Source organism: Eublepharis macularius, chromosome 1, assembly GCF_028583425.1.
Source record: "Eublepharis macularius isolate TG4126 chromosome 1, MPM_Emac_v1.0, whole genome shotgun sequence".
Lineage (NCBI taxonomy): Eukaryota > Metazoa > Chordata > Lepidosauria > Squamata > Eublepharidae > Eublepharis > Eublepharis macularius.
The window spans coordinates 188,135,324-188,148,892 of NC_072790.1; the positions used below are offsets into that span (position 1 = coordinate 188,135,324).

The following is a 13,569-nucleotide window of genomic DNA, read 5'->3' on the forward strand; positions in this document are numbered from 1 at the left end:
TATAAACAAACACAGACAACAAGTGGGGAAGACAACAAGAGTTTATTGGGTATATGTCAAATAAAACAAAAAACTTTTCAACCCCTGTGGTTAAACTGACAAAAGGAGATAGGCTATTTGTCTTAAAATTAAACAACAATACTCAGACACCTTGGAGGACAAAATAAACGAGGATCCAAATCAAACTTGACTTGCATTATGAATAGATTGCTAAGGATTGCCAAGCCCATTGTTGAAGAAATGTAGTGTAAAAGCATGGGAAAGCTTAAGGGTACTAATTTCTAAAACTTGTAAGTATTGGGCTACTGTTTAATTCTTTTAAATGTTTTATATAGCTTCAACTCCTGCGAGACAACCGATCAGAGAGAGGACACAAGAAAAACAGCTCTGTGAAAACAGCAAGCAGGTGAGCTTTTAATGTACATTGTAGTTTATTAGTTTATAATCCTAAGACAGTATTTGACCTGATAGACAGATATTTGTAGATATGAAGAGAAACTGTGTATATCTAAAATTGTCCAGTCAAGATTTCTCTTACTTGGAGTCTATAAAAATTGGCACTGTTTCCACCTCTTCTGCCACTAGAATCCCCAAAACTGACCATCTGAGCACAAATATTACTGAATGCTTGTTATGTTGGGAAGAGGTAGGATACTGTATTTTTGTGGGGTTTTTTCTCTACTATTGCATATGCAATGTGACCTATATTGCTTAGATTCCACTTATTAAGTATGCTCTCAGTTGATTTTCACACCAAGAATAATGATCACAAACAAGGTTTAAAAGTAACACTTTCTCTTAACAAAAATTAAAAGCAGTTGATCTGCTTATATTTTTTCTCAGACATACGAACTGCAAATTTTTCTCCATTTGATTTTTGTTTACAGTATTAGAAATGAAAGTTGCTGTGTGAATAGACCCTCACCTTAAGATGTAAAAATTAAGACATTAATTTCACAGCTAACAAACCTATTAAACAGCTGATTTTTCAAAAATAATGAATATAATGGACAAGAAACATTAAAGGAAAATATAATGAACTAAATTTGTGATGTATCACAGTTTTATTTAAACACAGATTGTATTTTCTCATTTTCTTAACAGAATTAGCCTAATTAATTTCTGGCCTTTTTGATGATACAAATGTATGATTCAATCAATTTATTTATATAATTATTAATTTTGGGGATATAGTATAACTAGTAACTAGCTGTTGTTTAAAATGGTGAGGACAACAGTGAGAAAACTGAGATCACAAACTTCATTTTGCCCATCGTGAGCCTTTTCCCATCAGGTTGGTGGTGGGCAATCTGTTTGCATCTGAACAGAGCTTGTTCATTTTCTTCTGATGATACAGATGACTATATTTTGTTACACAGATGTGACAAATAGAATTACAGCTGCTCCTTATTTGATCTTCTAAAGAGGCAAAGATGTGCAAGAGTTATGCCTGCTCCCTTTTTCCCACCATGTCATCTGTTGTTTGGGAAGGAGTCCTAATTTGCAGTAGATAGAAAATTATTTGTCGCATTGCAGGTTTGCCAAAAATAAATGAAACCATTAATTACTACATTTTTGAGCAGCTGTTAATAGATTGGGGTAGGAAAATTGTGCATTATACTTACTGGTTAATTACCAAAACTATAATTGTTTAATGTGACTTCTGTAGAAAATGACAACATCAAAGAAATGAACTTGTGTCTGACTATGTATAAAATTTAACACATACCTTAATAGCAGTATGCGTTGTAGTTTTATTTGAGTACAAGGAAACTGCCATCAGTTTTTCTTTCCACCTCAGGATAGTCAATCCAGAGAATTGTTTGAAGTCAGAGTTTGAGCTGAGAAGTCAAGCCCAAGGGGAATGGAACGAAGAATAGGTGCCTGCACAGAATCTGCATGCAGCCTGAGTGAGAAACGCAGAGGCTAGAGAAGGAATTAGCATGCTCTCAGGCACAGATACACAGAACAAAACTAGAGCCACATAGGCAAGGCCAAGATCTGGTTGTTACCTAGGAAAAGAGTAAGCCGGACCTGAAAGTAAGAAAGCATGGCTAGGTCAGGAGGATCTAGTGGGCTGTGATAGTGAACATGAGCATTGGTAAATCTCTAGGACCAGACCGGTTCCCTATTGAATGCTTTAAAACTTTTTCAGAATTTTTTAGTTCCAAGATTAGAGAAATAAGTTCTGGTGTGAGCTTACAAACACCCGAGGCTGCACTCTGCTCTGCTTTTAGTTTTTTATTTAGTTTATTTTACCCTTTCTCCTTAACCTTCCCCCCACCCCTCTATGTTCCCAGTAGGGTGTTATACTTTCCTTTTCCTTCCATTGCTTCTATTTATTTTACTTTTTTTAGGTATACTGAGGTTTTGTAGCCACCTCTTATCCGCACCTTGGCTGAATTGGTTAAACAGCCAGCAGCAAGAACTTCTTTCCCTGCTCCCCTCTCCTGATATTCAGGAGGAGAAGAGGCTGTATATAGATGCCGGTTTACTTCATTTACTTTTTATTAACTTTTTAATTATTTATTTATTCTTTATTTATTCTAGCTCTTTAGCTTTTTGACATTATATAGTATTATATATTTAACTTTTTAACCTTTTTAAAATTTGTTTTATCTAATCCACTAATCCCTAACAGCCCTTCAGCCAGTTTACATAGAGATGAGTAAAACCTGGACAAGAACTGCTCCAGATTTTAGTATCCTGGGATTGACATAAAACTTGAAATAAACTCCCCAGCATTACAATTGCTACTGCTTCGAAAGAGTTCTTGTTGCAATTGTGTTCATCCTGTCTCTGGGGTCATTCCTGTATGACACCATTTCTAACAACAGACAGTTTTATATAGTGGTTAGGGCATTGGACTAAGATCTGGGAAATCCAGATTCTAAGGTCATTCTTCCTAAAAAGCTTGCCTGTGACCTTGGGCCCATCATATTCTCTTGGCCTGGCTTACTTTGCAGAGGTTTTGTGGAGATGGAATGGGAAGTAGACATGGGCACAAAATGGGAAAAAAACGAAATGAGAAGTTCATGTTTCATCATTTCTCACGAATCACGAGCCACGAATTTTCACAAAATTGACTAGTTTCACGAAACAATTTGTTAATTTTGTAATTTGTCAAAACCAGGGGCATTTCAACAGTCCCATTCACCCAGAGAGATGCCAATCTCACAGGGAGACTTCAGCTCAGGTTCTGCTCGAGCAGAAGAGAGTTGGGGCCTCACAGATGAACCCACACAAAGCTGGGCCCCAGAGCCAGCAGGCAGTGGCCCTGGAATTGGCCTTGGGAGGAGAGCTCCTAAACTCAAAATAAAACTGCTCAAAATAAAAGGTTCTTTGGGAGCACAAAACAAGAGGAGTGAGCTACACCAAGCAGGTGTGCATGGCAAGCAAGAGAGAGAAAGAACAGTGAGCAGAAGAAGGTTGGGACCTCAGAGAGGAACCCACACAAAGTTGGGCCCCAGTGCCAGCAGGCAGTGGCCCTGGGACTGACCGTGGGGGACTCCTAAACTCAATAAAACTGCTCAAAATAAAAGGTGCTGTGACTTCATACAGACACTCTGAATTCTTCAGTCCAGACAGACAGTACACTATGGGGAGGAACAGGCTTGCTGTCAAATCCTTTAAATTCATTTGTCTATACCTATTGGTGATTTATTCTATAAGAAAAAGTAAAATTTCAGTGTTCTGCTGCCTTGTCCACCACTCACAGTTTTCCCACAGTTCTTTTTCACATCTGTGTTGTTTTATGGACTCAAAGGACACAGGGTCTTCCCCACCTCTTTTCTCAGGGAGGTCACCTGTCCTCCCATTATTTGAACTATTCAGTTCAGTATTCCCCCTGAGACTGAAAAAAAGTGTTATTTTTGACTGTTCCATGTATGTTAAGGAGGACAGATGGAAAAGCCTATTTTAGGTCCAGGTCATCTGATTTTGTGTATTGCAATCTTTACAGTTGTGCTTGGCTGTCTTATTCACACATATCTTTGCTGTTGGGGGTGCAGACATCTAGTGGCAGAATTCCAACACCTTGGATGTTTATAAAATACCTGACAACTATAGTATCCCTGTTGAGGCTTCAATATAGTTTTTTTCCTCTGCTGACATTTGGTTACAGACTTTTTGCAGAACAGCCCTCCTTCTTGTCCTACTAGTTAAAAAAGAATTTCCTTTGCCTTTTCAGTCTTAGTCGATCCACAGATTGTTCAGTGTTTTCACTTTCAGAATTTCAGTTCTGTGTTCTTATATACCTGTATGTGTCACCTTGGCAGCATGTGGTCTTCAGTTTAAGCTTCACACTTCATGGGATACCTAAATTTGTTTTCTTCTTTCCTATGTCATGCTTTCAGTGCTCTGTTCTTCCCTGGGCACTTTCATGAGATTGAGCGTGATTTCAAGGGTTGCCTCTGTGGTATGGGTGCCCTACTATAAGAGTGTGCCTCCATGTGGTTCCTGGTCTTCTGCAAAATTACTTTATCATACTACTGCTACTTTCACCAAGAGTACTAGACATACCTTACCTTTCTTTGTCTTATGTTTTATTGCAAATGTCCCATGTCTTTGCAATGCATTGCAATTATGTTTCCTCAGCTAACTGGTGCTGACTCCTAGATACTCTGATTGGAGGCATGGGCTGTTTGGCCTTGCGACACTGTGATGGTCCATGGCTTGCCCTTTTGTTTGCTCCTTTGCTGCAAGGGACCCCTATCATTGGGGAATGCCATTGCCAATCCACCGGCAAGGTAATCTTTTTTATGTTTTATCTCCTGGCTGTTTTTTTACAATGCAGATTGTTCTGCTAGCAGCACAAGGTTCATTGATGGTGCATACTGTCTGTTCTTTCTTTGGCCCTATCATGCCTGCTTCACTGTTTTCATTATTCTGGTGTGGATCTACTATGTTTTCACTACCGCTGATGGCTTTGGCAGTTTTGATCAGCTCCTTTTCTTGCACTTTAGCAGTAGTCTCAGGGTTGTTGTTTTTCCTGAGTGGCAATTTCTGCTCCTTGACTACCGTCTTGCACCTGTCAGTGGGTAAGCATCTGTACTGGCTGTAGCAGGGCTTGGACCCTTCTTTTTGTGCTATTGACTATGTTCAGCACTCAAACACTCTAAACTTTCCTCTTTATTGGATCTCTAAAGACATTTAAAGTAGAGGTACAATCCCTGGTTAACTTTTTGCACTTCTCTGGTGCTTCATTTTTAGTGTACAGCACTTCCAGCTGTGGAATGAGGACACTGTGGGTTTCTAACCTATCCCCCCCCCCTTCATAGAGTTTCATAGTAATAATGTGTTCAATGCTCTGGCCAGGATTCCCTACCAGGGGTTTACTTTCAGTCCTCATGTCTCACCACACTATCAGCTGTATTAGTCATTCAGGTTTCAAGAGAGACCTGGCAGTATCCTTACACAGCCCTCCCTTTGTGGGATGGTAGAGGCTATCACACTCTTCCTTGAGTGCATGGCTGTTCAGTGCTTTTTTCCAAGCTCAGCTCTCCCCACCAAAGCGCTCTTCTTTCCTTGCTGCATTCCTGCTTGTACTTTCTCAGGGACACTTTTAGAGAGCTCCAAGCTTTTTTAGAAGCACCTCTGGGTTAATGTCAATAAGACACTAAGCATTTGTTGGGAAGGTAGTCTCCATAGTCTCGTACTTTGAATGCTTCACACACACCTCCTTCAGTAAGTGAACTTGCTACTCTCCCAATGTGGGACTGCACAGAAGCCACAAAGATGAAAATAGGGCTGCAATACCTGTAATTTGTTCATTGAGTGGTCTTCGGTGCAAGTACACATCCCTCCCTCCTTCCCTGCTATGAACTCTCTGGAACCTTCATTTCTGGGGGGTCTCCACTGGAGAGAACTGAAGGAATAGTGCCCCTCCTCCTGATCATGTGATTTTTTGGTGGGAAAGCATCAAAGGGAGGAAGGGCACTCAAATTCCATCGAAAGTGCAGAGTGCAATATCCTTCAAGATCTTTGCCTTCCTAAAGAGCGTCTCTTCCGTCTTGTCTGAGTTCCATTTCAATATTTTCATTTTCAGCCCTTTGACTACAGCTGTCAGGCAGCAACCCAAGATTTCTACTGCATCCTGTGTTGATTTGGATAGAGTGATATAGAGTTGGATGGCATCCTCCTCCAAAGCTGCAAATGCATTCTCCTAAAGGCTTTACATGGAGGTTGAATAACATGGGAAATAAGATTGCTCCCTGTGGAACCTTGAGAGATCATTCCCATTCTGGAGATAGCTGATCTCTGATGGCAACCTTTTGAGTCCGTTCCATGCGAAATTATTTAAAACAGCCCAAGGCACATCCTTTGATGCCCTCTTCTGTCTCCAAATGCCTCATTGGGATGGCCTGGTCTACTGTGTCAAAGGCTGTAGATAGATCCAGGAGGAGAAATGAGGCACGGCCTTCATCTATAATAAGACAGAGATCATCCACTGAGGCTACTAGAGCCATCTCTGTCTGATGTCCTGGTCTGAATTCAGACTGAAAAGGGTCCAGTGCACTAGAGTTATCCAAAAAGACATGGAGTTTGCTCCAAAAGAACAGATTAGAAACTGGACAATAATTGGCCAGGTCATTTTTGTCTAGGGGTGGGTTTTTTTTTTAATTAGCAGATGGATAACCACCTGTTTGAGTTGACAAGGGAAGGTGCCTTGAGTTAGCAATTGATTTGCAATAGATTTCAGTCATTCATTTATGTGATCCATACTTGATTTTAACAGCCAAGATGGGCAAGGATCCAGTGCACAAGTAGTGGCTTTCACAGATGTCAGGATCCTGTTAAGATCTCTCATTGTAACTGGTTCAAAGCAGTCCATACATGAGACAGACGTTGTATTAAACATTTCTTCCATTTCATCTGTATTACAACTAGCATCCAGATCACAGTGTATTCGTGCTATTTTTTTTTGGCAAAAAACTTTGCAAAGACCTCACAGATAGTTGTCTGTTCTTGAGACTATAAAGGTTCAGATTTAGGGTTAGAAGATGTTAAGTTACCTTGAACAATTGGGGTGGTCATGAACTATCTGATGCAATTGTTGCTGAGAAATAATGTCTCTTTGCTGCTTTCATTTCCGCTTCATAGGTCCTCCAGTGGGTTCTGTAGCATACTCTTATCAGTTTCAGCGCAAATTTTTCACGAGTGTCTTTTCTAGGTATCTTCCAACCCTCTTTAGGTCACCCAGTAAACTACAGGGCTGTTTTCCATCCCAAGGACCAGAGGGGTCATCAAGGAGCCTCAGTGGATGATCTCTGTCTGATTATAGATGAAGGCCATGCCTCCTTATTTCTCCTCCTAGATCTATCTACAGCCTTTGACACAGTAGACCAGGCCATCCTGGGGTCCACTTCCCTCCCCCTGTATGTTGATGGACAGGAATCTGGAATTGACCCCATCTTGAGACAGTTATTATCTGTTTGTTGATTTTATGATGAACTGTTGTTTTATGAATTGTTTTAATATTTGTATTATCTTTTTATAACTGCTGTACCTCGCCCTGAGCCTGCTTGTGGGAAGGGTGAGTTAGAATAATAATAATAATAATAATAATAATAATAATAATAATAATAATAATAATAATAATAATAATAATAATAATAATAATAATAATAATACAAAAAATCCATACACATTTAAAACAGGATGGTGGACAGCCTTCACAGGGAGGGTTAAGTTTTTATACACCCTTTTTTTTTTTTAAAGACCGGCGGAGGCCCAGCCTCAGCCTTATGCCTGGCAAGGTGGGGGGCAGAAGAGGCCCCTGCATTGTCAGTCCTTGGGATGCTAGAGAGGTTAGATAAACAGTAAGCATTTTTGCCTGATACTGGCCACCTTTGATAAGTCTCATCTCCATATCTACGAGCTGCCATCTGCACTGGAATAGTAAATTCGCCATACATTTTGTACCAGATAACAAAGCTCAAAAATGCACCCCAAAACCATATATTCAAATATCAAACATACTGGTGGCCTCAACTTAGAAAACAGTCCGGGGTTACAACCATGGTATATTTTTGTAAGCATTGTCCCACAGATGTTGCCTCCATCCTAGAAGCTGTAAGTAGTTAGTGGAGCTCTTTCTCTGCTCTCATGTCCTCCACTTGGTGCAAACGATTGTCTTCTAGGGATGTTTTTAAGTAGTGGGCTGATAACTGCCGCTTTGAATGGTCTGGGAATGGTACTTTGAGTTAGTGTCTGGTTTATGATAGCTTCAAGGGCTCATATTTGTGGTCTTTACATGATTTTAACAGCCAAGATAGACAAGGATCTCATGCACAAGTAGTGTAGATCAGAGCGTATGCAGACTTTTAATGATCATCAGTAGTGTTTCATCGTCTGGAAAGACTGTGACTTATGCAACAACTTTCTTCTGGGAGAGCCAGTTTGGTGTAGTGGTTAAGATCAGCGGGACTCTAATCTAGAGAACCTGGTTTGATTCCCCACTCCTCCTCTTAATGCCAGCTGGGTGACCTTGGATCAGTCACAGCTCTCCAAAGCTCTCTCGGCCCCACCCACCTGACAGGGTGATGGTTGTGGGGATAATAATGACACACTTTGCAAACCACTCTGAGTGGATGTTAAGTTGTCCTAAAAGGTGGTATATAAATCAAATGTTGTTGTTATTATTCTATGTATTAAGTACAGCTTTTTCTCAGCTTTTTCTTATGATGAGCAGAAGTGTTTTACAGCTATCTTATAATTTAAGGACACAATCTACAAAGTTTCCTTAATCTCCAAGAAAACATTACAACTCAAAAGATGTTCGAAAGTTAATCATAGTTCCTTCTAATGATTGAGGGCATGCCCTAGTTTGCAAGCTCATTAGGCACTCCACAACTCTATGACGTTTACTTAACAACACAGATTAGCAAGTCTCATTCTTAATTTTCTATACAAGGAACTTAATTCAATATCTCTCAACATGAGGGGGGTCTTCTCTCTTGCAGAACAACTTTGTCACATTCCCCTTCAATTTGTACTGTGCAAAACTGATTTTTTTTGCCAAGAGTGAAACATAAAGTTTTGTTTCATAAGTGAAACAGAACTATTTCCCTCAGAATTTATGAAACTAAAGACTAGTATCCCGAGGACTATGCGTCATTAGATTTAGACAGGATCTTCCTATTATGAGCTGTTCCTTATCATTAGCTAATACTTTTTAACTAAAATTGAATCCTTCATCTAAGGTACTTCTGCAATCAAATGAAGATCTAAACCAGAGCTGACAACTACTTGATTTCTACAAGGATGATTTTTATTAGAAGGATTTTTATTTTCTCAGTGTTCTCATATTTTGGGCCTGGGTGTCAGCACATTATGCTCTGATCATGTTAGTTTATTAACAAACAGATTTTTGTTACCTTTGACTTGTTTGTGCAATGAAGTATTGCTTTGGATTTGCCTTTGTCTAGTACATATACTTTTGATCAATTCCAACTCATGCCCAATTATATTACATTGCATTAACATAATTCAACAGATGTTGATATTTAAATGCTTTCTGGCATTCACATCTTGGACAGCTGTCTTAGAGCTTGGGGAAAAGGCAAACATTTAGAGTTAAATGCTGAACATATGCTTAAATTACTAATTAGAAGCAAGAAAAAACAATGCATTATCCTTTCTGAGGACAGTAAGACCCTAATACAGATATTTTAAAATCCTTTTGGTTGGCATAAAGTTCATGAGTCTCTTGAGGGAAAGTGGTGTAACATTAAAAATAACTATATTGTTGGACTTCATTTTCTAGCAGATTTTCTTTTTAAATGATTCCAACCTATTTATTGCAGGTAAACCTCTGACAGCCTTAGAATTTGAATAAGGTTTGAAACAGCTAGGAGGTGTTAGAGTACTGTGTATGGTGATGAGAATGCGTATTGGCAAGAGAGAAACATTTTTTTCCTCATTCTAAGTCACATTGTGTTAGCATTCCATATAAAACAAATGTGTCACCATTAAAGCCCCAATCTTAACATACTGGCATTATATGAAAGGAATTTGACAGGGCTGAATTGTTCTATCACATCTGTTTAACATTTAATAAAAAAAAAAAAGAATGGTCATAGCTCTTGTTGGCTGATACAATAACGTTCTCAGTGGTGTGAAAGCAGATGTTACAATATGTGTTATGCTGATGATGTCATTGTTATAGATAAGCCTGAGGAAAGACTTCAGAAATAGACAAGCAAATAGCTGAATTCAGCATAAAATTCTGATTACACCTTCCCAGTTCAAAATGGACGCACACATATATTCTCAATTGATATTGGAAACCATACTTATTTATTTATTTATTCCATTTATGGTCCACCTTTCTCACTGAGACTTAAGGTGGATTACACAGTGTGAGAGCAGTACAGTCAGTATCAAGGACAATTTCATAAACAATGCCGTAGAGTAAATAAATGCAAGTTTACAAAGACATAACATTATCAAGAATCCAATACAGAGTTGAAGAAATGCTGAAACAGAACATAAGCAATTCTAGGGCTCACATAGGAGCACATATTTAAAGCAGCCCTGAACTGAACTGCTGTTGCGGTCCCCTCCCACATTCCATCTAAAAGGTGCTGGAGCAGCACTCCCACAGGCTCAGGGATGGAGCAGCTGAGTCCCTCTAACACATGTCTCAGTCATACTAAAAGCAAGTGTGTTTTATTTCCCAGTACTTATAACAGGATTTGAACATTTCGAGCTATGTTAATCAAATGTTCATTGGATACATTTGTTTACTTAATTTATTTATACCCTGCATCTCTCCCCTGTGGGAGCCCAGAATAGCTTACAATATTTTCCCCTGCTCCATTATATCCTCATAACAACCCTGTGATGTAGGTTAGGCTGAGAGTCTATGACTGGCTCATCAAGTTTCCATTGCAGAATGGAGGATTTGAATCTGGTTTCCCAGACCCTAACAATTACAGCACACTTGCTTTCTACACTATACTGGCTCTCTTACTCATGAATAGCCTGCCTTTCTCACTGAAGGCAATTACAAAATAGAAGACAGTGCAATCTGAACAGTATAAGACATATGATAAAGCAGTGTGAGTTAAAAATAATATTAGACATGATATAATAATGCAAAAATTGGAGTACAGAAATTAGAAAACAATGCAGTAAAAAAGGAGAATGCATTCAATAAACAGTACCATAAACTCTTGCCATTGACCCTTTGTAAAAATGTCCTCCTAAACAATTCCATTACAAAAATGTCCTCCACAATTCTGTTTTTTTATAAATTATTATAAGAGTATTATTGCTATCTGATTTTTAACAGAGAACTGATGGTAAGGCTTTGTTTACAGATATGTATTATTTAAAATATCTTTCACTATTGTAGTTTAACATTGTGGAACAACACAATCTTAATTACATTATTGCTTATTTCAAGAGGTATATAAAGCAGAATTCTCCAGAGCATCTATTTTATTTATTTACTTTATTTTTACTGCACATTTCTCCCCACCTCCATTTTATCCTTACACCAACCCTATGAGGTAGGTTAGGCACAAGGTCCCCCAGCAAGCTTCCATGGCAGAGTGGGGATTTAAATCTGGATCTCTCAGGTCCTAGTCTGATGCTCTAACCACTACACATACCACTTCGTTCTTTAGTTCTCATATATAAGTCACACAGTTTTGACATAAAGACAAACAATGGGATTGAGCCTGTGGCCTTCAGCTCACATGTTTCCTTTCCTCGCAGAAGCTCAGAAATTAATCATTCTCACTTATAGCAAACCTTTTATCCTATGTACCAGGATTCAAATCAACCACTTAATCCTGACTTGTAGGGAAGAGAACTAACCATAGTTTCTGCTCTGGATAAAACCTGCAAAAGTAAAACTGAGATCAGAAGGGGGAGAATGAAGAAGTCTGCCAGTCTGCTAAGCTTTTTTCTCTAATGATGCTCCATGGCTTGCCATTACATGTGAACATGTGCCATTTTACTGTCTGCATATATTTAATGTCAGAGCACTGTAACTGGTGTATTACAACAAACTCCAGTCACATACCCTTCAGAGGTAGGTTACTTGAAGACATGGTGGTATTGCTTCTAAAACAGATACAAGTTTTTGAAGTGACCAGTCCCTGCCATTTCTTGCTAGGTTTGTTTGGATGGATTTGAATATCAGACAAAGCATTAACCTCTAGTATACAGCCTGTATAAGGGATTTCATGCTTCCCACTTTCTAGCCCCTGAGTTGAGGAAAATTCTGTATAGTTTGCCAAGATAGCAGCTGTCAGAATGACATCTGTAGACATTAGAAGTGAAAGTAGCATTACATGCTGACACTGACTGCTCACACTACTGCCAGACAACAATGCTATAAAGTTTGCTATGAAAGATGTGTGAGATTTCTGACACTGATTTGACAGAACAACCAGACAACTAAGATGAAAATTCAACATTTGGGCTCATTTTCTGTAACTTTCCATAAACAACTGCTTAATTTTATCTGTTAAGTATGAAAGATGAGCTTCTCCAAAAGAGCCCATAAGTGCCTGAGACAGTGTCATAATTTGCCCACCCTGAGTATGAAAGATTTTCATTATGTTTCTGTTCATGGTAACGCTTTTTTACAGGAAGCACAGTGGAGAAACATTAGCAGCAGCAAGATACTCTGTAGACCATAAAATGAGAGAGCGTTGGGCCAAGCCAGGCATAATTATGATTCCTTCTTATGACAACAGAGAATGTTGGTTTGTTTACATTTTAAAACTATTTAGCAAGTAAACTAGAGTGCACTGAACACATCAATCCTCATTCCAAGGATTGAGCATACTTTGGATCACTTAAAACCCAAAGGTACTATAGAAACATTGCTTATGAAACTGATGGGAAACCAAAATAAGCTCCACATGGGCTGCAGTGTCCAGCTGGCTAACTTCAGCTATCCATAGGGATTCTCATGATATCTCTAAGCAGAAGGCTATCTGTCATTCTGAAGACAATGTGCAGATACTGCACACATACCTATTTTTGTAGCATAGCATCTAACAAGTAATGTAGGGAGGTGGTGTCTGGTTATATCCTTTCAATAAATTGTGGATTTTCTACCTTTCAATTGAAGCAGTTGAGGTAGCTGTTTCAGAGTAATTCTGTGAACAGAAATCCATTATGTGAATGGCAGTAGAAGGGCACAGTATATCATCATATGGGCTGCACATATAACATGTGGAAGACTGTCTATTTTTGCATCAGTAATTTTAGAATTATAGGATAATATAACTAGACAATGCTGCATTTCAAGGAACTTGTTCTATATCAACCATCTAAGTCTTTAGCCATTTTAATTTCCTTTCCCGTGTTTTTGCACCTGCAGAAAACAAATCTTCACTGCTCTCATGGTTTTATACCTTCCTCCTTGATTTTTTTTATTTTTGTTTTTTCACATTATTCTCAATATAGTTTCACCTATTTCGGTCATCTGTAATGTAGCAGAAAAGAAATGCATATCTTGTGATCTATTACCACTCTTCCTTTTCAAGATAGTAGTCTGCTTTTGAATTGAGTGTTAAAATCTTCATAATAGGTTTTAAAACGCAA

The 13,569-nt window shown here is 38.7% G+C and overlaps 1 protein-coding gene across 3 annotated transcripts in view; it reads left to right on the forward strand.

Moving 5' to 3' along the window:
* The window catches only part of GPATCH2 (G-patch domain containing 2), a 152,435-nt gene that overhangs the window by 99,912 nt on the left and 38,954 nt on the right, over positions 1–13,569 (forward strand). For all 3 annotated transcript variants that reach the window (XR_008597759.1, XR_008597758.1, XM_054990405.1), the window contains exon 8: positions 336–406. Coding sequence is in view for 1 of the 3 variants with exons in the window: in XM_054990405.1 (XP_054846380.1) it covers positions 336–406 (71 nt within the window). In the remaining 2 variants the exon portion in view is untranslated. The remainder of the gene's footprint in view (positions 1–335; positions 407–13,569) is intronic.